Here is a 22,114-nt window from a genome sequence, read left to right on the forward strand (position 1 = left end):
TTGGGGAGGTTGAAGATGGGTAAGGAGAAGGAACTTATGCCTTAATGTGAATGCAAGTCATATTATTTTTAAAGGGCAGTGTTCTTACATAAAAATTAGAGATAGCTGAAGCAATAAAGAATTTTTTTATTAGTTCCCTACTATTTCATGAGAAAATGTCTCTATAGAGAAGGCAAGTTTGTCATCTTGTTACAGTGAGAGGGCCAGCCCTCCCCACATAAGCTCTATTAAGTTCTTGATCACTTGAGCTTCCTTCTCTTCCTCCAGATGTTTCGCTGATGTTACCTAACCTGGTAATAAAACATCTGCAGGAAACAAACTCATTCAGAAACCAACAGTTCAACTCAAGACTACATATATTCTCCATTACTGCAACCTAAGTTCTATTTGTAGCTTTATAGATGCATTAAAATGGGCTGAAATGAGCCCATGTGTCTCATTAAACATCATCTAAAGCTTGCCCTGCAGACTTAATAGACAAATTTGTAAACCTCTGTGAGGTCCATAATTTAAATACATGCACTCATAGTGAAGAAAACCTCAATATTATATAATCAGCAGACAGAAAATGAGTACCTTTAGCCTTCTATGGATTGAAATGGGATGGTGAAGTTAGATGCAAACTGATGTGCATTTAGTTGGGAGGCAAGCCCACTGAAGTCAACAGCAACCAGAATAAATCCAAACAGAAGTGGGCTATATTGTGCGGTATTGCCGGTATGTTTATAGAACCATTAGTATTGCAGGCAGCCAACCCATTGCGCTTATGATTTTAATCCAGCAGTGGCTAAGAAGTGAGCTCAGTGAGAGCTAATAAAAGTTCTGTTTTGGGGTAAAATTAGAGGATTCTTCAATCCCTCCATTATTCTTATAAATATTGTTGATGCTGGGAAAACTTCAAAGGCAGAGATAGAGTAAGCCAAACCAAACTATTGAGTAGATCATAACCAGATGACTGTTCCGTTCAAATCAAGGGGACAATTTTTTTTGAAATAGCCAACATCCTGGCACGAAGTAGTGGAATATTTCTGCCGCTATCTGTGAATGGAAGAGAAATTTCTGGTATGGACAATCAATTGAGGGAAGCGCTATGTGTGCGCAACTTTCCATGACCACAGAAAATACAACAGATCTACAGATGAAGTCCAAGAATGGGGCCTATAGTCTTCCAGATACTGTATGTTCAGGAAAAAATCAAGCTTCTTTATGCATTACAAATTCAGTTTCAAACAATCAAAGAAAATCATAGTTTGAGTATTTTTTTGACTGAATTGCAAGTTGATTTCCCCCAATTCAACCAGAGTAATATTTAAGATTCTAATCCTATACCCCAAATTTCATGTACATATGAAAGAACACTAGAAATGCCTAGTGGTGCACCACAAGGAAAAACAGCTCTCTCATCCCCACACAAAACCAAGCTTCTCCTTTCCATTTCCATAAGAAGTGGATGGACGTCAGCAATCTGGTCCTCAATGCTGGAAGAAGGTACTTTTGCAATGTAATAGATGCAGGAAGTGTGATTCTGTCCTTGGGTACTTTGCAGCCAAGATAGTTTCCTTTGGTGTGTAGATGATACAGGTTAAAGAGAGTGTATCATCACATTACAGTATTTAAATAAATTAGAAGTATTTTAATATAATTTAAGTGCCATTCTAAGCATACCTACTAAGAAGTTCAGCATTTGCAGAGTTTCTTTTGCTCTTTATAATTGCCCTTACCTTCCAAATATTAGGAAAAGGACTTCATGAGAAATGATATATACTTTGCAGTGGAGGCTGATCAGAACCAATGCCCCTTACAGGGTGGAAGAAAAGATCCCAAAGGCTAAGAAGCCAGACCCTTTCTTTTATTAAGATTAGTGTAACGCTCTGATAAAGCTACGTAGGCAGCTTTGCAATCTGCAATTGCCTTGGACAGGTAACTTGTGTCTGTTCCATATGCAAGGGATCCTCAATAAGTACATCATTTATTTCATATTACATTGTATAGTACCTTTACAAATCAGCATCGTGCCTTTTTTTAAAATGAGGCTGCTCTGAAATGCATCACAATGTGGACATAATCAGCATGCCTCAGGGGAAAGCAGGAACACCCGACTACCTGAATCACTACTGTACAATTGCCATAAGTGTGCCATTCTGTTTCTCTATTTGTCTTACATGAAAAATTGGAACACTGGAATAGAGTTAGTGAAAACATATGACTACAGTGTTGCTGTACAGCACACCATTTGCTTTAACAAGCTTGTTCTCAAATGCTGATGATTGTACCAACCATAAAATCTACCCCAAGAAACCTAAGTAGACTTTTTTTTTTTTTGGCTGTGATCAGTTAACCAAGCCTTAGATGCTTTGCTTGAGTATCAATCTGATCCCCAACTGCAAACTGCTGTGCAAATGATTTTATGGCTGCCCTATAAACATACATACATACATAAGCAAGATGCCTTATACTGGATATTATTTTAACTTCTGAATGTTAAATCTAAGCTAGTCTGATTTCTAGGCCATTAAATTTATGAAAGCACTGCATGTGATTGAAATATTGAAAATCCACAGCCACTGAGGACTGAATTATCCAAATGCAAATCATCCAAGTATGCAAATTCTTCACGAAAGCCGAGCCCTCGGGTGATTTGTTGCTTTGGAGTAGGACTGCGGTTTCTTCCAAGTTGCTTTTGCACGAAGAACAAAAAGCTTTCAACCTTGGACTCTGGAGAAAATGTTCATCTTGTCTTTCGCTTGATCCAGGAAAGATATTTTGCTTTTCTATCAACAGCTGTGAGGCAACCACTTTCATTTGCAAGTATGAACGTCAGTCACGGTCTCGCATCTTCTGCAGCGTACGTAGCAACACCAAACAAATTTGCACTCGCATCTCTCCACGTGCCTGACTACCTGAGTGTTATATCCACGGCCACAGCAGAGGAGGTTGCATCCATCAGACCCCGCTGATGTGCGGTTGCATCCCCTTCCTTGCGTCCCAGAGACCCCCAGTTTGCGATCTTCCATACAGTAATTGGGCGATCTGTTGATATAGAGCAGGTCTTCTTTGTGGATTGGGATCATCCGTTGGCTTTTTTCTTTCCTGCGTATTTTTTTTCTTAGTCTGTAAGAAACCTGGATACTGTTCTCATACTTTTCTTTTAAAAAACTGCCAACTTTTGCAAAGGATGACATGGTTTTCCAGCAAGTTTTCAAAGCACAAGAACCAGATACACCATGACAGCGGCAATCGATGGACATCAATTTTGCTACTGCCTGGAGGAAAAATTAAAGCAAACCACAATCAGACATGATCAACTCTCTTATTAGGTAGGATACTACTAAGCACATTCCAAAGCATTTGAGTGTCTTGTCTTTATTTAGAAGCTGCTCCTCAGAGATAAGGGCCAAATTTCCTTAGGTACAACAGAAATACAGCATGCAATTTTCAAACTATGCAGCAGCTTGCATAAGTGGACAAAGTGGCAGCAGCTTGTGTATTCAGCATTTAGACACTTTGGAAGCAATGTGGAGGGATAGCTTCCTGCTCCCGTTAAATCACGTAAAATCCTGTACATAATATAACATCTGTATTTCTCTGCTCTGAAAGTTCAAGGGGAAGGTGGACTGTATGTACCATTCTGATAGCCTTTACTACTTACTGCAGTCCATGACCCCATTCAGATTTCTGTATGAATAAAGAAGGGCCAGTACATCAATATTCACTCTACAGAAAAACATATACATGACTTGTGCAGAGAACAAGAGATGGCACTGAAGAAGGAAGGAGATGGCACTTAGCAGAATATGAACTAAGCCCAGGAAGGCTTAAAGAAGGTATTTGAAAAAAATTTAACTCTTTGACCCTCTTTGGCAGTGTTTCTCAACCTCTACAAGTTTAAGATGTGTGGACTTCAACTCCCAGAATTTCTTAGCCAGCATGCTGGCTGGAGAATTCTGGGAGTTGAAGTCCACACATCTTCAAGTAGCCAAGGTTGAAAAACACTGCTCTTTGGTATAAGAGGGAGGGAAGAAAAAGGCTCTCAGGCCTTCTGTTACTCTAACCTGTATCAATAAATTAGAGTTCAAATATTTCTTGTGGAGTACATTTCCTGACCTATTTCAAAGGGCTGACAACTTTCCAGTACTCTCAGACTGTAGGTACCCACAACAAGTCAAATAAATATATTGTCATATGTGGTTTCCTCAAAGCTTAATTTCCACACAGAAAGTGCATTCTCTTTAGTGGAGCCCATTCTGAAGAGCACCCAGGTAGAGAGAGCTTCTTTGGTGGAAATTCAGTTGTTACTGAATTACAACATTCAGTAGACCCAGCCAGCATGGCCAATGGTACAGGAGATTGAGATCTGTAATTCAGTAACATGTCAAGGATTCTCCACACTTATTTGCCATAGTGGAGCTAGCGTGGAGATCAGACAGACAAAATATCTTGAGGCATGATCACATGAACCCTATGTTCAGATGGGAACTAAATAAAAGAAACATGTAACCTCCTCTCACCAATATTCATGGATATATGGGAGAGAAGAATGGAAGGGAAAGGATTTGAATCCATACCAGTCTTCCTGCTTCGTTATTATGCAGATTCATGACTATCAATCCATTTCTATCTTTCCCAGTGATGTTTTTTGTAGGACCATCTAAGAACTTTCTGCTCAACCACATTCCATACTGGATATCATCAGAACATCCACCCCAGTGCCAGCCTTCATTAGCTGAACCACTGTTTTGCAACATGGAATCACAGGCACATTCAGTCATGTTCCCTGCGCTGCATGAATGTGTCACTGAGTGCACGAGGCCAGCTGCCATCACAGCATAGATAAATGCTGTTTCTTTGGTACCTACAAAAAAAAAATAAATACAAGGGTTTGTTTTAAAAATCAGCAGTATGTTCCTGTGGTTAAAAGTTAATGATGCTAACATGCAGCTAAGAGTACTAGCATCTGGTCTCACTCCAGAAAATCAGTTCTACCCAAGTCCATTCAATCAATAAACAACTTAGTCGGAATCTGAGTCATGAATGGGACCAATATGCTCAAATCATATAAATGAGAGGATACAATAATTCACAACATTTCTTCAAGAAACTTTTTTTCACATCCTACAATTTCCTCAGAAATGAATATATTTACCCTACTTCGTTTATGTAAGCGGATGATCCAAGTTGTCAAATAGCATCACTCTGTTCCTGGGCTAATGAGAACCTGGTCTAGCTTGGCCAACATTGACCATAAGAGTTCAGGCTTAAGCCATCAAGAGGACCTCCCAACCACCACTGCTGCCAACTAAGAACCTACCGCTGCTCAACTCATAGCCAAAGACGGAGAAAGCAGGAGAGACGGAGATGGATGAAGGATTAGTGGAAAGTGCAGACACCGTTTCCGGAGAGAGTAGACAGTTCCACCGCTCATGTCTGAACTGACTCTGGCATTCCTGGATGCCCAAGCGTGCTCCTTCTTGGATGCTGTGCAGGAGGTAGGGCTTCTTCTTGCACAGGTCTTTTTGGTGACCATTCAGCGGCAGGTTACCACAACCCAATTTCTCTGGGACACCAAAGGAGGCAATACCCAGCCACCTGCAAAAGCAGTCCCGGGGGTGAGACCCAAATACCACGTGTTTCATGTTATGCTCACAGACAGAGAGGTGGCCCATAATGAAACCTCTACGGTCAAGAACTGCCACAGCTCCATAGAGTGACGATGGGGAAAAATATGACACACCATCATCAAACACAGATGGACAAAGGAGCTGAGACTTGGGGTAGGCATATTAAGTGACAGCCTCCTTGCACTGGCTAATAAGATTAATTATAGGCAAAGAATCAGGAGTCTGGGGACCATGGGCTATTCTTTCAGTGATTTCAAAAGTAATTAAATTGTTTACAAGCCTAGAGATCTAGAAAAAATTAAAAATGAATAACATCCAGGATACCATGAATTTCAGACTCATGCCTGAAATTACATTTCAAAAATACTTTTTGCTGCACTCTAAACTTTTCAGTCTTTTCCAAGCCCAAGTTGATGACAATGCAGGCTCTGTGTGCATACAGTATATATAGTTTATCTTCAAGAAAAAATAATGGTGGCCAAGGTGTAAAAGAATGTCTGCTATGCCTTTCAATGTTCTTCTTTTAGACCTCTTGGAAGCATCTTGCTACTGCTACTTACTGTCTTTATTCATACTTCGAATGTATTTACTCTTAATTTATTCCTTTTTTCCCCACTGCCATTTTTTCAGTGCAGTCCTCCGCACCCTGTGCCAAATGAAATACATCCTTTAAGATTGCTTGCTTTTGTTATATTCAAACTGAACATGCCCTGTGGGTTTTATTTTACAAGTGCTGCGAAGAACACCTTTTAATTTTTATTGGAACATTTCTCCACACCCTCTAGGATGCTATGTCCAGATAGTTTGGAATGGCAAACCTGAAATAAAAGAACTACCTGGCCAGGCCTGTGCAAGTGCTTAGGAATGGGGCTATTTAACATGTGGTCTACTTAGTTCTGTGAGCTCCTCTGAATGAGCAGTCTTCAGAAAAGAGATTAGCTCAGTCCCCATTTGGGTTGGAAATGTCCGATGTTCATATTTGTGTGCTCACAAAGGTCTTACATGGAAAAAAACCACATTAAATAGAGGATCATTTTCAAATTAAGTCTACATTCAGAATAATATAGTTTTTCCTATAAGGCAATTCAATTTGGAAAAATACAGTCTATCAAATGGCAGGAAATGCTATAGAACTATTTTTTTAAAAAAGGTATAAGATTATAGCAATGCATACTGCATAGCAGTTGACACATTCCCTCAGACTTCCATGCCCATTTAGAAAGCAACTTCCTTCCAGTCAAATGTAATCCTTTGGGACTCCATGGATACATCCATATAATGGCAACCAGAAGGAAGCAGTTTGCCATTGTCTATCCTCCACAATGATGTTTTGACTTCCTAGCCTAGTCATAGTCCTAAGATGGGTCGTCTCCCATCCAAATGTGTAGCCATATTTGACTCTGCTTAGCTTCTAAATTCAGATAAAGTTTGCCTGAATGCTGCCAGCTTTTGAGTAATTAGAGAATAATTTTTAAACCTATCTTCAAAATATTAAAATAACAGCATTCACATTTAACAACTTTTCTAAATAATTTCAGATAGCACAAGACAACAAGCAGCGGTGGAATGCCCATCAGTATGGTTTTATTTTGTAATCAGAAAGATTAATGGGCCCAGGTATTCTGACTCTGTGTGTGTGTGTGTGTGTGTGTGTGTGTTTTAAATAAGGTTGTTATTCTGGCACAATTATTGGGAACAGTACACACTTTGAATATATTTAAAGGAGCATCTCCACACACAAGCCTTTGGGCCTTCAGGAAATGCAGTAAGGGTAGATTTAAATAGATTTAATGCATTCAAGCCAGAGTTTTGGGCTCTTTTCACACAACATTAAATAGGTATGTATGTGTGTGTGTGTATACATGCACACATTCAAACCTCCCTTTCACCTTTTAGACCATCTGAACATGCTGTAAACAAGCAGCTGGTCATTTATTTAGCAAAATAAAGTATATAATACATTCCCTATGGTTTCATTTTGGTTAATCTGTTTTTGGTTGATCTGTAATTTAATAAAAACTCTGTTTTACGGCACATTAATAATACTGACACAGACTACAATGTAAGTAGGGCTAAAGAGGCTGGGCTTGAAAAAACCACTCAGCTGCGAGGTTTCAACTGGCCTGGAGATCCTTCCCCTTTCAGCGGATTCAAAGCCTCTTAGTTAGGAAGTAGAAAGTGACCTGCCTTAACATCATTAAGAACTGTCATCCTGTCACCGTTTGAGCCTTTTCAAGGGAACGGCATTTGATTTGGGATTGCTCATGCTCGTCAGTGATGTTTTCACTTCAAACTACCATCCGCCCGGCCTCTGGCAGGGGACAAACGTCATTTGCAGCGCTTCACCCAAGGACAATCATGGAATTGCGCAGTGTGGAGGCGGCGCTGGCTCATTCAGAAGGCGCACATCCCGTATCCTTCGCCGGGCACTCCTGCAGATTACAGACCCGGGAGATTCAAACCGCTCCCTCCCACGCCCGGCTCCAGCGAGTCCACTCTACTCACATCCAGTCGGCGTGGGCGCCGCAGGGGCAGAGTTCCCACAGCACCGCCGTCCACAGCACGCACAGGCGAGGCAGTCCCAAGGGCGCCCCTTTCTCCATAGCCAACGCATGGAGCTCCTTGGAGAGCCAAAGCCCTACCTTCCCCCTTGCTCGTTCGGGCGCGGGCACCGCCAACCCCCTCGCCCTTGGGGATCTGGCCGACGCTGCGCTCTGCTCGCCGGGCACGCTCGCTGCGCTGGGAGTTAAACGCGAGGGATCCTCCAGCCGGGGAAGAGCCGCGCCAGCGCCAGCGCCGCGCTGGAAGGTGAGAAAAGTTGCGCGCGGAGTTTCTTTATTTCTTTCGACTTCAGGTTTTTTGTGCTCCCTGCCCGCTGCTTCATTGGCTAGAGGGAGGTCATGAATATTCAACGTAGCTCTGATTGGTTGGGACTGGCCGTGCACGCGTCCATAATAATAAAAGGAAGATCTACGGGGGTACTGAGCATATAGGCTTTCTGGACCCGCGAAGCGCGATCGCTAGATGCCCTTACCTGTTGTCGGAAGCGCAGGCAGCCTCGGGTCACGACACCGCGCCTGCCCAGCGGAGAATAAGGCTCTTGTATATGGCTTTTATATTCTCTTCACTGTATTGTGAAACAAACAAATGCATTCTTTTTAAAAAGGTAACTAGCATACTTTGGAGTCCGGCCCTTCAAAAGCCTCACTTTATGGGTTGGCAATAAAGTTCCCAGCATCCTTCTCCTGTGGGAATGTATGCTGGAAAGAAAAAAAAAGTAAAAATACTTGCCCATGTCAACATTCAGACATGCCATTTAGTTCTTGGGCAACGTTCATTCGAAGTTTTGAATGTAACCCTACATTCAGCTTTGTGCTTTTTTGAAAGCTTTGCATCCTGAAAAATGACTTGGATTACTACATGTTTATGCCTCCGAAAACAGCATCAGTTCTTAATGAATGTTTCTGGACTGAATGCTTAAATTAATTCAAAATGAAACCAATTCCTGACTGGATCACAGGCTTGCATACTGAAAAACATTGCAATGAATGGTGACAATTGAGATCAGGTGATTGGCCTGCACAGAGAGAATCCCCTTGAGATATTTTTCAGAACGGCACCCTGAAATCTGTATGATAGCAAAAGTAGTATGATACATTTTTGGGGAAAGAGCATTTTGGGGATGGAGTTGTAGGGAAATAAGTGGGAGATGGGAGAATGACATTCTCCAATCTCCAACTCTCAAACCATAATCCCCATCTCTCCTAATTTCGTGTTTTTGTATCATATTTTTGCTTTCATTTAATTTAAAGAATAGATTTAAGTGGCATTATTAATGAGATATAGACACTGATTTGTACCAAGAGTCGATATAAATGAGAATAAAACACAGGCTATAACAAAAAGCAGTTGGTAGCAAGATTACTACAATATAATTAAGGCTTTTCTATAATTATGTTTTCAACATGTCAACATGTTTCTGTGTCTTAATCACCAAAAGAAAAAAGAAAAAAAAGGGAGAATGTTGTCAAAGAAAAAAAAATTCACAGTTCAGAGTCTGCTGTACAGAGGGAAAGACTGTATATATGTATCACAAACACACACACACACACACATATATATAAATAAATAAATAAATAAATTACCCTCTCACCCCTATGGGTGGTCTGTGTCTTCCTCAATCTCGGGTCCTCTACCAGAGGCCTGGGAGTTTGAGGGTTCTACGCACCATCTTAGCTGTTCCTAGCACTGCACTCTTCTGGACAGAGAGCTCGGATGTCATTCCTGGGATCTGTAGGAGCCACTCTCCCGTCTGTCTGTCTGTCTGTCTGTCTGTCTGTCTGTCTGTCTGTCTGTCTATCTATCTATCTATCTATCTATCTATCTATCTATCTATCTATCTATCTATCTATCTATCTTCCTACCTACCTATCTACCTACCTACCTATCATCTATATCTATCTATCTATCTATCTATCTATCTATCTATCTATCTATCTATCTATCTATCTATCTATCTATCTATCTGCATATGCATACACACACACAATACAAATACAAATACATAGACATAATTTCTTACCTATTAATGTTTTTTTAAAAGTAAATCTGTGATCTATCTATGATAAAGCATGGAGGATGGCAATTACAGTTTCTTTTAATTACAAGAATCTGAAGTTCTGAGAACATTTAAAATGTTTCCTTTGAGGCCTTTGGAACAAGACAAAAGAGAAGTATAAGCAGAAATTTTTTAAAAACGCAGATCCAAATACAAGAGTTTGTGCGTCATGTCATGTCATTCAATGTGCTTTCCAGTTGTTTAATTTATATGCTTTCTGGTGGGGAATGAGGAAACAGAGTATAAATCCAGGTCTCCCAATACTCCTCAACAGTTGATCTACACAGCTCTTTGTTTTGAAAGGTTACAAAAGCAAAGCCCAGAGGGAAAGAATTCTGCACACAGAATTAAAGAATTATCCAGCCAGGACAGGCAGACTCCATTACACCAGGATGTTTCAGTACACTTCTTTCTACTTTGCTGTAAAGCTGTTTTCAAGCTGGTGAAGATGATGATCTACCAGAATAAAAATGAGTTGTAACCCTCTCTTTTTAACCAAAAGATAAATCAACCAAATCAATGACTAATTAATTGGTTAGGTAATTTTTAAATTGTGGGTTGAGAGTTAAAGACACACATGTTTAAGTTGATCATTTAGGCTATTATGGTTTTAATGTTTAACATGGAACAAAAATGCTTAAGGAAAGTCCACCCTTCTGAAATTGGATGGTAAGTATATTATTGAACTGTAAATTCATGCTTTCTTCTATATTTTAATTTTAAATAGCAATTCTGTTGGTTATGCTCTGGTAACATGTAACAAAAACACCAAAAAGTTGATGACTGATAAAAGGGCACTTTGGAAATGCCACAGAAGAAAATAATTAAATCTCCATACAATTTTACAGACTTAGAGTTATTGTTGAGGAAGTGGGTATAGATATTAATTCTCAATCTATTTACTCCTACTTCCATGCTGAGTAACTCTCTAAACTACAAATTTCCCTCCTACCCCAAGCTCTTACATCTGATTTTTACACTGCCCAACTATACTCTTCACCATGGATCTGGAACCCAGTCAGACTCAGAATACTAATCAGTATTTGCCAGTCCTGATAGCAACATAGCACTGTGTTCATTGTCATGTATCTTTTCATCCTTCTAACGTTCCAGATGCACTGTGGAAGCCAGCCACAAGGAAGTGCCAACCAGAATGTCCTGGCAAAGGATTAAAAATTGATTTTGACACATTCTTTAGTTTGGACTTTAGGAACTTTTGGGGGATGGTGTGTCACAGGAAGGTCTCAATGAACTAAACATAGCAGAAGAGTGGCTTGATTAAGAAAGTACATCTTGATGGTTTAATAAGTCATGTTGGGTCAAAGGGATGCAAAGAAAGTATACAACATAGTATTTGCATATTCCATGCTCAGAATTTATTATCTTTCAAGAACATTAACATACAGTAGATTGGACTTAGGTCTAACATGTTGCCCTGCAAATGGCATACATGCAACTTATTTTTATTTATTGTGTTTATTAGACCTCATGAAAAATATGTTAAATATCAATAAGAGGTATTGGTTTACACACACACGCAGATATTTTCTCTCCACTCCTACATTTCTTTGAAAAAAATACAATAACAAAGGAAGGGAATGTTCTTACCCCCATGGGAGGAAAACTTGTGTTGCATTCCTGCACGTAGTCAGATGAGTAAATAGGCTAGGTCTAAGGAGGATTCTCAGCATGCAGGTGGAAAAAAATTATAGTGTATTCATACTTGTGGGTAACAAGAACATTATCCAGAATTTTGTTTCAGGCAGTATCATGGATCTTTGCAAAAGTGGAGTTTTGACTTGCAGCTCAGCTCTAAGCAAGTTCACTTAGAAGTCCAATAGAGTCTACTGGGGATTAGTCCCAGATAAATATATATATTTATTTGGAGGTGTTTGCATACTGCCCTTCACTTAAAAAAAATCTTCAAGAGGTATTCACAGTACAATCTAAAACAGCCCTCCTAAATAGATGCCCTCCAGGTATACCAGACTTCCTTTCCCAATATTCTCCAGCATAATTTTTAGTCTATACCAGTGTTTCTCAAACTTGGCAACTTTAAGATGTGTGGACTTCAACTCCCAGAATTCCCCAGGTCCACACACCTTAAAGTTGCCAAGTTTGAGAAACACTGGTCTACACATTTAAAACAATGATGACAAAGCAGCAAGAGATCAAAATAGATCTACTCACCAGAATTAATCATATTTAATAAAACACAAAATATTAGAGGCTCACTACCTACCAAGGTGAAAGTGGAACTTAGAGTACCTGACTCAATAAGGGAGATACATTTTTATATGAGAACAAGAAATTGCTGTTAGAGAATTGTACTGTTTATACATCAATACTCTTTAGATCTAATCCTCAATTACAGAATATTTGGTTTTTGAATAAATGTCTGTATCAAATGTTAAGATGAACCATCAAATCAAGAACAATTGTCAGAGAGATTTTTGTACAACTGCTTGTCTATTTGCTAAAATTTGTCAAATTTATTTTAGATGATATTCTAATGTTTTCAGTAGCACATTATGATACCCAGGGGGAGTGGGGAGTTGTGGTACAAGAGGCTGAATAAGTCTGAATAAGTCTGGAACCGTAGACAAAGAATCTGATGAATGGCAGTGCAATATGGTTGGGAATGACTATTAGACTATTATTAGTCTAAATACTGGTATATGTCTCTTATCTTGACTTGCCCCTTACAAATGTTTTACGTTCATCATCAGTGAATGAGAGTGAGTAAAGGCTTTGATGCCATTTGAAAATATCCTGATGCATGAATATAAATATCAAGAAATTGCTGGGCATTTGGGAATACTATTTATCCACAAAGAGATCCAATAAAATCAGCTTGGTCATCGTGGTTTCCCAGGATGTTTAGGGTGTATCTCTTTGTAAAGATGCTTTGCATACTAAAGAAAACAGACAACTGAATATACATCAGAAAGTGATACTTTCAGTGATCTGTTTTCACATGCCAATTAAAAAGATACCCATATCAAGGAAATGCGTCATATAGTATATCAATATTTATTTTATATATATTTACTATTGCCTAATTACAAATTAGATACCACTGATAAACATCTATGGTCCATATTCATATTAGAGTGATGTGCATGTTACAGTGATAAGTTTACATAAAAATATGCATATAAAAATATAGGACTGAAATGTTGCTTTCAAAAGAGCAACATCTGAGAAATATTAAACCCAGTGAAGGACAGCATAGGATAACCATATAATGGTGAATATGCAGAAACCGCATTGCACATTTGCCAGCATGAACTATATAACACAACTAGAATTCATTCTAGTTTTTCAAAAAAAGACTTTCCATATGAGTCCAACTTTAACATTACTTTCAGTATAAAGATATTTATACAGGCAATCCTCTTTAAATTTTTGCTTCTGTTGGAAAGCAATCAAGCACTCTGAAACCTGGATCACCTCGCAATGTATTTTTAAAAATCAGAATTTGTATCCATAGGAATATTCAAGTTATAAGTAAGTATAATTATTTTTAAGACTCTTCAGTAAGGCAAGTCTACCTTTATTTCAGATTTACCTTCAGCACTATCACAGGTTACTTCAAGTTTAGACTTCGTATGCATTTTTTTTTTTTTGAGATACTTGCATAATCATTTCTGTAAGGTTACTAAAAACTTTTTTATTCAGAGATAAATTTTGAGGACACTGCACTCTAACATCAAAGAAATGAGCAAAGGAAAAGTACATGTGCAAAGGCAGGGGCCAGCAAGGTCTGCAGGGCACGATCAGAAAATTCAAGATGGCAGCCATGATGATGAGATCAAAGCTCTTCCCATTTTTTTTTTATGTGCGTCCTACTGCCCCGGCCACCATCTTTACCATCTTTACCATACCCTGCAGATAATCCTGGCAAGGCCACTGCAGGAAAATGAGTTTGGTTTTTTGTTATGGTTCTATTGGCAATATGCACCCAACAAGGTGAACTGGGCTACCAGACACAGAATCCCAATGAGCTGAGCAAATGGTATTTGGATTTTCTGTGACTTCCCTCAGACTTTTGGGCATGATTTCTGGCAGAGTGAAAGGAAACCCAGTGCATATACATCATATCACTACAAATGTGAGTAAAAAATAATCACTACCAGTTCAAATCATGCAGCTACAACCTCATTGCATGGTTTTTAGGAAACCAGTCTTTCTCATATTAGCTTGATCCAAGTTGCCATTGAAAGAGTTGAAGGTTTCTTTCCCCATTCTTAAATGCCCTTTGCTAAACAGTACAATAGTTTTGTTTAGGAGTTCTCAAGTCAGTTCCACTACTGGAGGAGGAGGAAGAAAAATGTAGGAGCAGTAAAGATGCAAAATGTAGATATAAGATATAAAGATATTTATACAGGCAATCCTTTTTAAATTCTTGCTTCTGTTGGAAGACAATCAAGCACTCTGAAACTTGGATCACCTCACAACAGAGGAAAAAGAAGGAAGAAGGAGCAAAACATCTTCATGCAGCCACACTGTACATGTTTAATCTTAGTGCAATGGAACAACAAGTGGAAGTTACCTGGCATTCTGAATATAAATCAGGTTAATTTGGACAAGATCAACCTAGAGTTTTCACTAGAGGCATAAATGACCAGGCTCAAATTATCCTACTTTGGACAGATTATATGAAGGCCTAGCTTTCTAAAGAAGGCTGTAATGCTGGGAACGATGGAAGAAAAGAGAAGAAGAGGACAACCAGCAGCAAGATGGATGATTTAATTATAGTGGCAATGAATCCACTGTTGGAAGAACTGAAAGACCAGGTAAGGGACAGACTGTCATGGAGAAAAATCTGTCTATGTGGTTGCTAGAACTCAACATTGACTTGATGGCACATAATCAATCAATCAGTTTGGACAAAAACTTGTCAGGAAATCTCCCTGTTGGACTTTTTTTTTTTTTTGGACTCCTAGAACAAGCGCAAGGAGAGCTGATGCCATCATTTCCTCAATACAAATGCTAGAAGTGCATTTTCCTCTATTGCTTTTTTCACCTATAATCATAAAACTTTTAAACATGGAATGAGATTTTTACATTTTACAAGATATATCCATAAAATCTGTACCTATACTTCAGGAGTTTCTACAAACATAGTGAATAAAATACAGTACATCCTATCATACAATATTGCATAAACGTAGCTTACAACTGATTTAATGTTGGGCACTATTTCAAGTAACTCCTCTTTCTTGCTTTTGCCCCTTGTACTTCTCTGTTTCTCCCTCTGAAACCACAGACCTATGAAGACGCATCTTGATTTTATAAGGTTTTGACGAAATGTCCACATGTCTTGAATTATGCTAATGTGTTCAGCCATTCAGAGAAGTGTGCACTAAATCTGAGAGGGTCTCTGGATCGCCCCATGGGAAAGTGGGAAGTCTTAGTACTCTACGTCTCCACCATTCAAAATTACATGCCAGCATCCTTTCTGTTATTCCTGCAGATCCTGCTGAGAAGTATTTCAGAATAAACTTGATTTATTGGGCCTCTCACATGATAAGGAGATTGAGAATTGGATGCATAAGCTTGTAGTTTCACAAGGTTGCTTTGGTTGTTGAAATATTTGCCCAGAGCGTAGGGTCTTGAGAATGTTGTTGCTGTAGGAAAACTTCTTTCAGATACTTTTGATTTTGCCACCTGAAACAGATAGAAGCAATGGTTTGCAAGACATTCACACCAAGGCTTCAAGTTCATGCAACAAATCCTCAGTTCAAGCTGTATATGCATAACAATTCAGTTACTAAAAACTACTGTCATTTTATTCTGCAATCATTTAAAGGTCTTACAATGCAATCTTGAAAAGTGGTGAATTTAGTTCCTATCCTTTTCTTCTTTGCAGCTTCTGTCTCTCCAACAATGTAAGTGTGCACACAAACACCAAAATCAATATCAGCCCAAATAATGGTATGGTTGCCAACCCTGCCATGGTTGTATGATAGAATACTGAAGCATGAAATATCACTGTGCTTGGGGGGAAAAATGCTTTTTCAGGACTAACTCTGTGGATAAACTTTGTGGCTTGTTTACTTTTGGCAATGGATGGAAAGAATGACAATGGATGGGCACGCATCTGCTTTTTCCGGATGAGTGTAGTTGATTTCTTTAAAGCCATTTCAATAATATTCCTGGGAAACCACTCATTTTCTCATGGCTCGCATTTAGAGTTCTGAGCAGAAGTGTGCATAGATTGCAAATGCAGGGTGCAAGACTGGCAAGGAGCTTTTCCCCTTTACACATATAAGATGTATCTGCATAGCCAACTGAGGCAATTTGTGTGTAATTATTTTTACTTAGCCAGCTCTAGAATTTGCAGCATTGAATTCCAAATCATTCTGGCCTTTAACCCTTTTCTCTGTATTCCTACTTGTAACATTAAGATAAAGAGGATGCCATGAGCTTCTTCATCTACCTCCTGGTGGGAGGGGGGCAGCTGCATGCTGTCCACAGTCTTCCCCAAATATGTCATCAGACCATCCCCAAGTGTTACCTGCTAGGGACCCCCTCTTTTTCAAAAATATTTCTGGCTGTGTCAACTGTCTGAATTATGACCAAGTCCCTGATAAGATGGGCTACCAAGCCATCTCCAGGTGTTTTTGTTGTTTATACTCCCTGTCTCTACAGAGAAGTAAAAATGGTGGCAAAAGTCCTTGGATACTGAACCTCAGTACATAACCAAAGACCTGGAAAAGTGCCACACAGTTACCTTCCAGGTTCAGGGTCCATCAGCTGCCATTTCTTTGGGGTTCCTGGTAAGCTGAAGGGACATGGATTGGTATTTTTCTCAGCAATTCTCTTAATATTTATTCAATAATACTCTTTTTGACGTTTTACCTTTCAGTGCATCTTCTCTGTTCACACGAACACAGCATATGTTCTTTTTCTTCTTTCCCTGTTCATGTTACATTGCTGGGCATGTTTACTAAGAATCAAGCTGCACCATGTTCAATAGCATGTATCCCTAACTGATCTCACTGTAAAATGCTCATAGTGGATTGCCAAAATACAGCTATATTTCAAACATTTTCATTAAAGTTGAACAAAATTAAAAGCCTATAAATACCCGTGCTGGAGCATTAACCCCAAATACTTACCTCATGAAAATGACATCCACATTTCCCTTGCAAAAATTCCTTGTACCGTCCCATTGTAATAATGAAAGTATCGACTACTTCATACCCATACTGTTTTGCAGTGTTTAGAATGGCAAGATTCTCATTCCACAAATTCTGTATTTCTGCCTGCAGTTTAAATCAAGATACCTCACATCAACTTTCTTTGCTTATTTTAGTTTCTGTTTGAATAAAAGAATGGTAAGCAAATGAATGATTTGTATGGAAATCTGAGAAGAAAATCTCAACTTTTGTGTTGAGTATATACAAGAATGTCTGAGATTAAAACAGCTCCCAAACTGATCTTCTTAAAACAAACGAGAAAGGGAGGAAAAGAAATAAAAAGAGGGAGGGATAGAGAAAATATTTCAGAAATCAAATGTCTTTTAGGCACCCCAATCCTACAGCTATTTACAAGTGAGGAGATAAAAAACTATTAGTGGTTTAATCTGGTAATGCTGTATGCAATGAGTGATGCATTTCTGTCAAACTCATTATAATGTGGCTGGAATCCAACTTTATATTATATTATTTTTATCTCACTCAAAGTTTCCTAGATACTGTGAAAAAAATCTGTATAATGTAATACAGGCAAATGAGAATCAAATAATAGATTCCTGGGTGATAGGCAGTAAATCAAAGTGATATCTAACTTTAATAATTTAACGATAGGACAAAAATTGACACTCTTTCAAATTATATTGGGAAAGCTTTGTGTCAAAAAAACACAGCTCACTTTTGGTACACAGAACAAATTACTATGTTCAGCTTCAGTTGGCACAACTTGCATTAAAAAAGCAAAGTAAAGACACATGTCTGAAGTCTGCTTACCCTTCATGTAACAGGCATGGTTTAAAAAGGAAGGAAGAGAGGCAGGGAGGGCAAATTCAGACCATACTTTTTCATAATAATTTACATATTTGTCACCAGATGGCATGGCCACTGAGGGAAGAAATATATTGTGAGGAAATGAAAGTATCACACTGTTGGCTATTTACATTTCTACCACAGTTGGACAAGGGCCACTTGTTTACCAAAGCTGTCAAAAGTTGTTTCAGTGTTTTGAGGATGTTGGGGATGGGACAAGATAGACTGAAGTTGAACCTCAGTAAGATGGAGTTGTTGTTTGATCATCATGGTTTTCTACTAAGCTCTGTTTTGTTTCTTGAGAAGGAGGTATTATCTTGAAGGATGGCCATAACTTGGTAATCTTCTTGAATAAATGGCTCCTGCTGAACAGGCAGGTGGAGGCTGTGGCCAGGGGGACCTTTGGGTGTGCCAATTGTAACACTTTCTTGAGCAGAAGGACCCTGCAGTAATGATTTACGTCCTCAACACTACTCAACTAGTTACTACAATGCACTGTACATGAGGCCGCTTTGAAGACCACATGGAAACTGCAACTGGTATAAAATGCAGCAGCCCTTTTTTTGTCTGGCACTCCCAGCATGTGCCTAATATACCTGTGCAATTCAAAGTTTATTTTCATCTAGAAATACGGTTTGTGGTTCCCTACTTTAATGAAGTGAGGGAGGCTGAGGCCCAAAGTTGTTTTTCAGTGAGGAACCTTTTCTGTGGAATAGCCTCCCCCTTAAGAGCTCTTCCAGATGGTACCTGGGGAGTAATGAGGTACTGCTGTGTTTTGCTTTGGGGGGGGGGGTATTTTGCTACATCTTAATGTACTTTTAAATTTTTATTGTTTATCATGAACATTATAGTTTTGAAAGAATGTAGATCAGGCTTTGGGAAGAAGGAAGGGAGCAACGAATTGTTATGGGACAAGAAAAGTCTACTTAGTCCTGAGAAAGTGGAAAGCATGAGAAAGAAACTCAGAATAACTCTGCTTTGATTTTGCTTGGTATAAGATGGAGTAGACAGATACTCTAACAGGCTTTCAAGATTCTGTTATTCTGCCCTACAACAATAAAGAGCATTCTAGGAATCCCTGCTCGTTTCTTGATTTTGCCACCCTTGAAGAGCTGATAGTTATGTTATTGTTATTATTGATGTCCTTGCGCATTACAGAATCAGTGCAATTCTTAGGGCCAGGATGCCAAACAAAAGAAAAATTACTGTTTAAAGGAACAATTAATTTTAACAGACTACGAACAAAATGTAACTTACTGGTGAGAGTGTGTGCACTCCATCCACTGGCAGATGAAAGCCCACTCCCAGGGATTTTATCACTACCATTATATTTGAGAGATTCATTCTATAGAACAAGTGACAAAAAAATAGATATATTTTATTTTTGGATTTGCATAGGTGTAGTATTTTAAGAAATTCTCATTGATGTAACATTCAGGTTCAACAAAATGACATTTCATTTAAAACTTTGATTTTTAACTTAATCTTCAGATTGGTAATGTGAACACTAAGTGAAAATTGAAGATAACAGTGGTCTCATATAATACCAATATAATTTTAGGTTGATAACTATGGAGAGAACATCCTTGAGTTATAATTCAAGGCTGATCTCTCCACAGTTATCAATTTAAGATATTTTTGGTTAAATCATAACAGTAAGAACATATTTTGAGGGGTGGATTTCTTATGCCAGTTTATTTTATAATTTATCAGGTTCGAGATTAAACCTGCAAGCAGTTGGAGTGGAATGATTACAGTAAGAAGTAATTTTCACAAAAACAAGCTATAAAATGACAATGGTCAGCAATCTGAAAGAGATGGACAAGTGAATTGGCCCTCAAGTTGAAATGGAAGCTATTTTATATTTTCTAAGTCCTCAGAGCAAACAGAATGCAGATCATTCTGCCTGACTAGAAAATGGGATAACTCCACATGCCAAAGAATTGATGTGTAAGCCAAGCACTATGTTTTGCACTGCTTTGTAGTACTGGCAGCAGAAAGTGTCACGCATGTAACTAAGCTAAGGAACTGATTGAAAATGCAATTTCTACTCATTTTGCTCCATATAGGATTAGAGAAGGGAGAGTGAGTTCATCCCTCAGGGATATGCCATTCCAATTATCTTCGTATGAGACCTTCTATTCAAGCAAAGTGCTTCAAAAAGTTCTGCCACAGCTGTTCACAAAAACAGCTCCATCGAGTTAGGAGCTCTCCGTCTGAGGAAGGAGATTGATTCACTGGTTTTCCCGTGCCTGTTGCTAGATGGCCAGGCACTGCAAAAGCCCAACATGTGTCCCAGTGGACATGTGGTGGACATTGTATTTTTTTCAGCAAGCTGTATATTTGGATCTATGGTTCCATTCAGTTGTGTAGGCTAAAGCAACGCTATGAACGTTTTGAAGGATATTCAGTTTCTTCCAGTTAACTAGCCCAATAAATTTAATAGATATAGGAAGCTTTGGACCCAAATAGAAGAAAAATGCCCTCCTTGCCTTACCCTTTTTTTTTTTTTCCCTCTTCAAGGAGACATTGTGGAACTGGTTTTTACATTTCTTATTTAAAATACTCGGTTAGTTTTATCACAAAAAGGCGATGTAAGAAGTGCTATACCAAAAGAAAGTGAACATAATGTACCAATTTTTTATAAGTCATTGGGAATGATAAACCTGTGTTTCTCATGTCTCAGGCTCCTTTGGTGAGATGTCTGGAGATGCCAGCATGCCAGCGGATACTTTTCTTGGCCTATGCCCTGACTTATTACGTTTTTTAATTTAAACAATTAAATTAAATGCTGCAAAGCAAAGCACTAGCCTTCAGTGTCATCTTTATTTCCAAGAGTATCTCTAGAATCCAAACAGGCTCTGTAAACAGCTGTTTTTTCAAAAGTATGCTTGCTTGTCCAATAAAATAAAATAAAATAAAATAAAATAAAATAAAATAAAAAAATAAAATAAGCAACAGTCAAGAGGAATAGTAGGGAAGGGTGTAGCAAGTAGCATTCTAGAAATCAGTGGTTTCCAAGTGGCTGTATAGCACCTTGCAGCTGTTTTGTGAATATCCAAGCTTACCCCCATCAGCCGTTTTGGAAGAATATCCACAGCATATTCTCAAGATTTCAGATGTGCCCATCAGGTCACAAAAGTTGGGGATTCCTTCTTTAGATATTGTTAAATAACTTCCAGCATCCCTCACTATTAGTCATATTGGCTGGGATAGTAGGGAATTGTAGTTTGGCAGTATCTGGACCTCTACACGTTGCAGATGCTAGGTTTGCAAGTATGCACAAACACTAAGCATTTTGAAAATCATACTGGAAATAGTCCCTAGGGATACTAATGGTTTTTCACATTATAATACAAAACAAAAAAATCTGAAATATTAACACTTACCGCTTTAGTACTTTTTGAATAATATGCAAATGACTGAAATTCAGCCATTGGACTCCACCAATAACTAGTATGGTCTGGCCTGTATTCTCTAGTGGCTGTGATCTATAATAATAACAACAACAACAACAACAACAACAACAATAATAATAATAATCCTAAACCACAAACTTTGCCCTAGCATCTGAACAGATGGCAGCATTTATATTTTAGCAACATTGCAATATGCATCAGTCAAGGCTACTGACCATCCTTAACCACACAGACTGATGTCATTTTCCATTAGATAATATAGTTCTGCATATTTTAAGCTTGAACATTTATTATTTGTTCTCTTTTTTCATTGTATTGTATCTATATCTATAGATATAGATATTTGAGAAATAGATATAGATATAGATATTTGAGAAAGCAGCACATGCCTGATGCAAGGAAGTCATTCCAGCAAAGATGTTCAAAAATATTTAACATTCCACTGTT

General features: G+C 38.6%; 2 protein-coding genes across 4 annotated transcripts in view; both read right to left on the bottom strand.

Moving 5' to 3' along the window:
• Positions 1-2,798: 2,798 nt before the first annotated feature.
• WNT16 (Wnt family member 16) lies at positions 2,799-8,221 on the bottom strand. Of its 2 annotated transcripts, none has more exons than XM_088141529.1 (4): positions 8,126-8,221; positions 5,309-5,603; positions 4,566-4,852; positions 2,799-3,263 (listed from the first exon to the last, which is right to left on the bottom strand). In XM_088141529.1, the coding sequence occupies exons 1-4, from the start codon at positions 8,219-8,221 to the stop codon at positions 2,799-2,801; spliced, it is 1,143 nt and encodes a 380-aa protein (XP_087997655.1). The 2 variants fall into 2 exon arrangements, with proteins under 2 accessions (XP_087997655.1, XP_007438357.1); XM_007438295.1 differs by having other exon boundaries at positions 5,309-5,586; positions 8,124-8,221.
• Positions 8,222-12,353: 4,132 nt separating this feature from the next.
• The window catches only part of CPED1 (cadherin like and PC-esterase domain containing 1), a 96,636-nt gene continuing 86,875 nt past the window's right edge, over positions 12,354-22,114 (bottom strand). Inside the window, exons 21-24 of one of the 2 annotated variants that reach the window (XM_088141685.1) lie at positions 21,638-21,739; positions 19,506-19,593; positions 17,364-17,510; positions 12,354-15,909 (exon numbers count right to left, since the gene is read on the bottom strand). In XM_088141685.1, the coding sequence (XP_087997811.1) occupies positions 15,682-15,909; positions 17,364-17,510; positions 19,506-19,593; positions 21,638-21,739 (565 nt within the window). In that variant the 3' untranslated portion in view covers positions 12,354-15,681. Of the gene's footprint in view, positions 15,910-17,363; positions 17,564-19,505; positions 19,594-21,637; positions 21,740-22,114 lie in introns of those variants that run through there. The other variant, XM_088141686.1, reaches the window with a different exon arrangement.

This window comes from Python bivittatus, unplaced genomic scaffold, assembly GCF_059951505.1.
Source record: "Python bivittatus isolate LINGU-HERP-01145 unplaced genomic scaffold, Pbiv_v1 ctg000330_np1212, whole genome shotgun sequence".
NCBI lineage: Eukaryota > Metazoa > Chordata > Lepidosauria > Squamata > Pythonidae > Python > Python bivittatus.

Coding starts and splice junctions, on each gene's coding strand:
- WNT16 (XM_088141529.1), bottom strand. CDS start 8,221: ATGGAGAAAGGGGCGCCCTTGGGACTGCCTCGCCTGTGCGTGCTGTGG. Junction 5,604..8,125: donor GCGGCGCCCACGCCGACTGG/ATGTGAGTAGAG, acceptor GGGTCTCACCCC/CGGGACTGCTTTTGCAGGTG. Junction 4,853..5,308: donor TGGCTATGAGTTGAGCAGCG/GTAGGTTCTTAG, acceptor TTTTTTTTGTAG/GTACCAAAGAAACAGCATTT.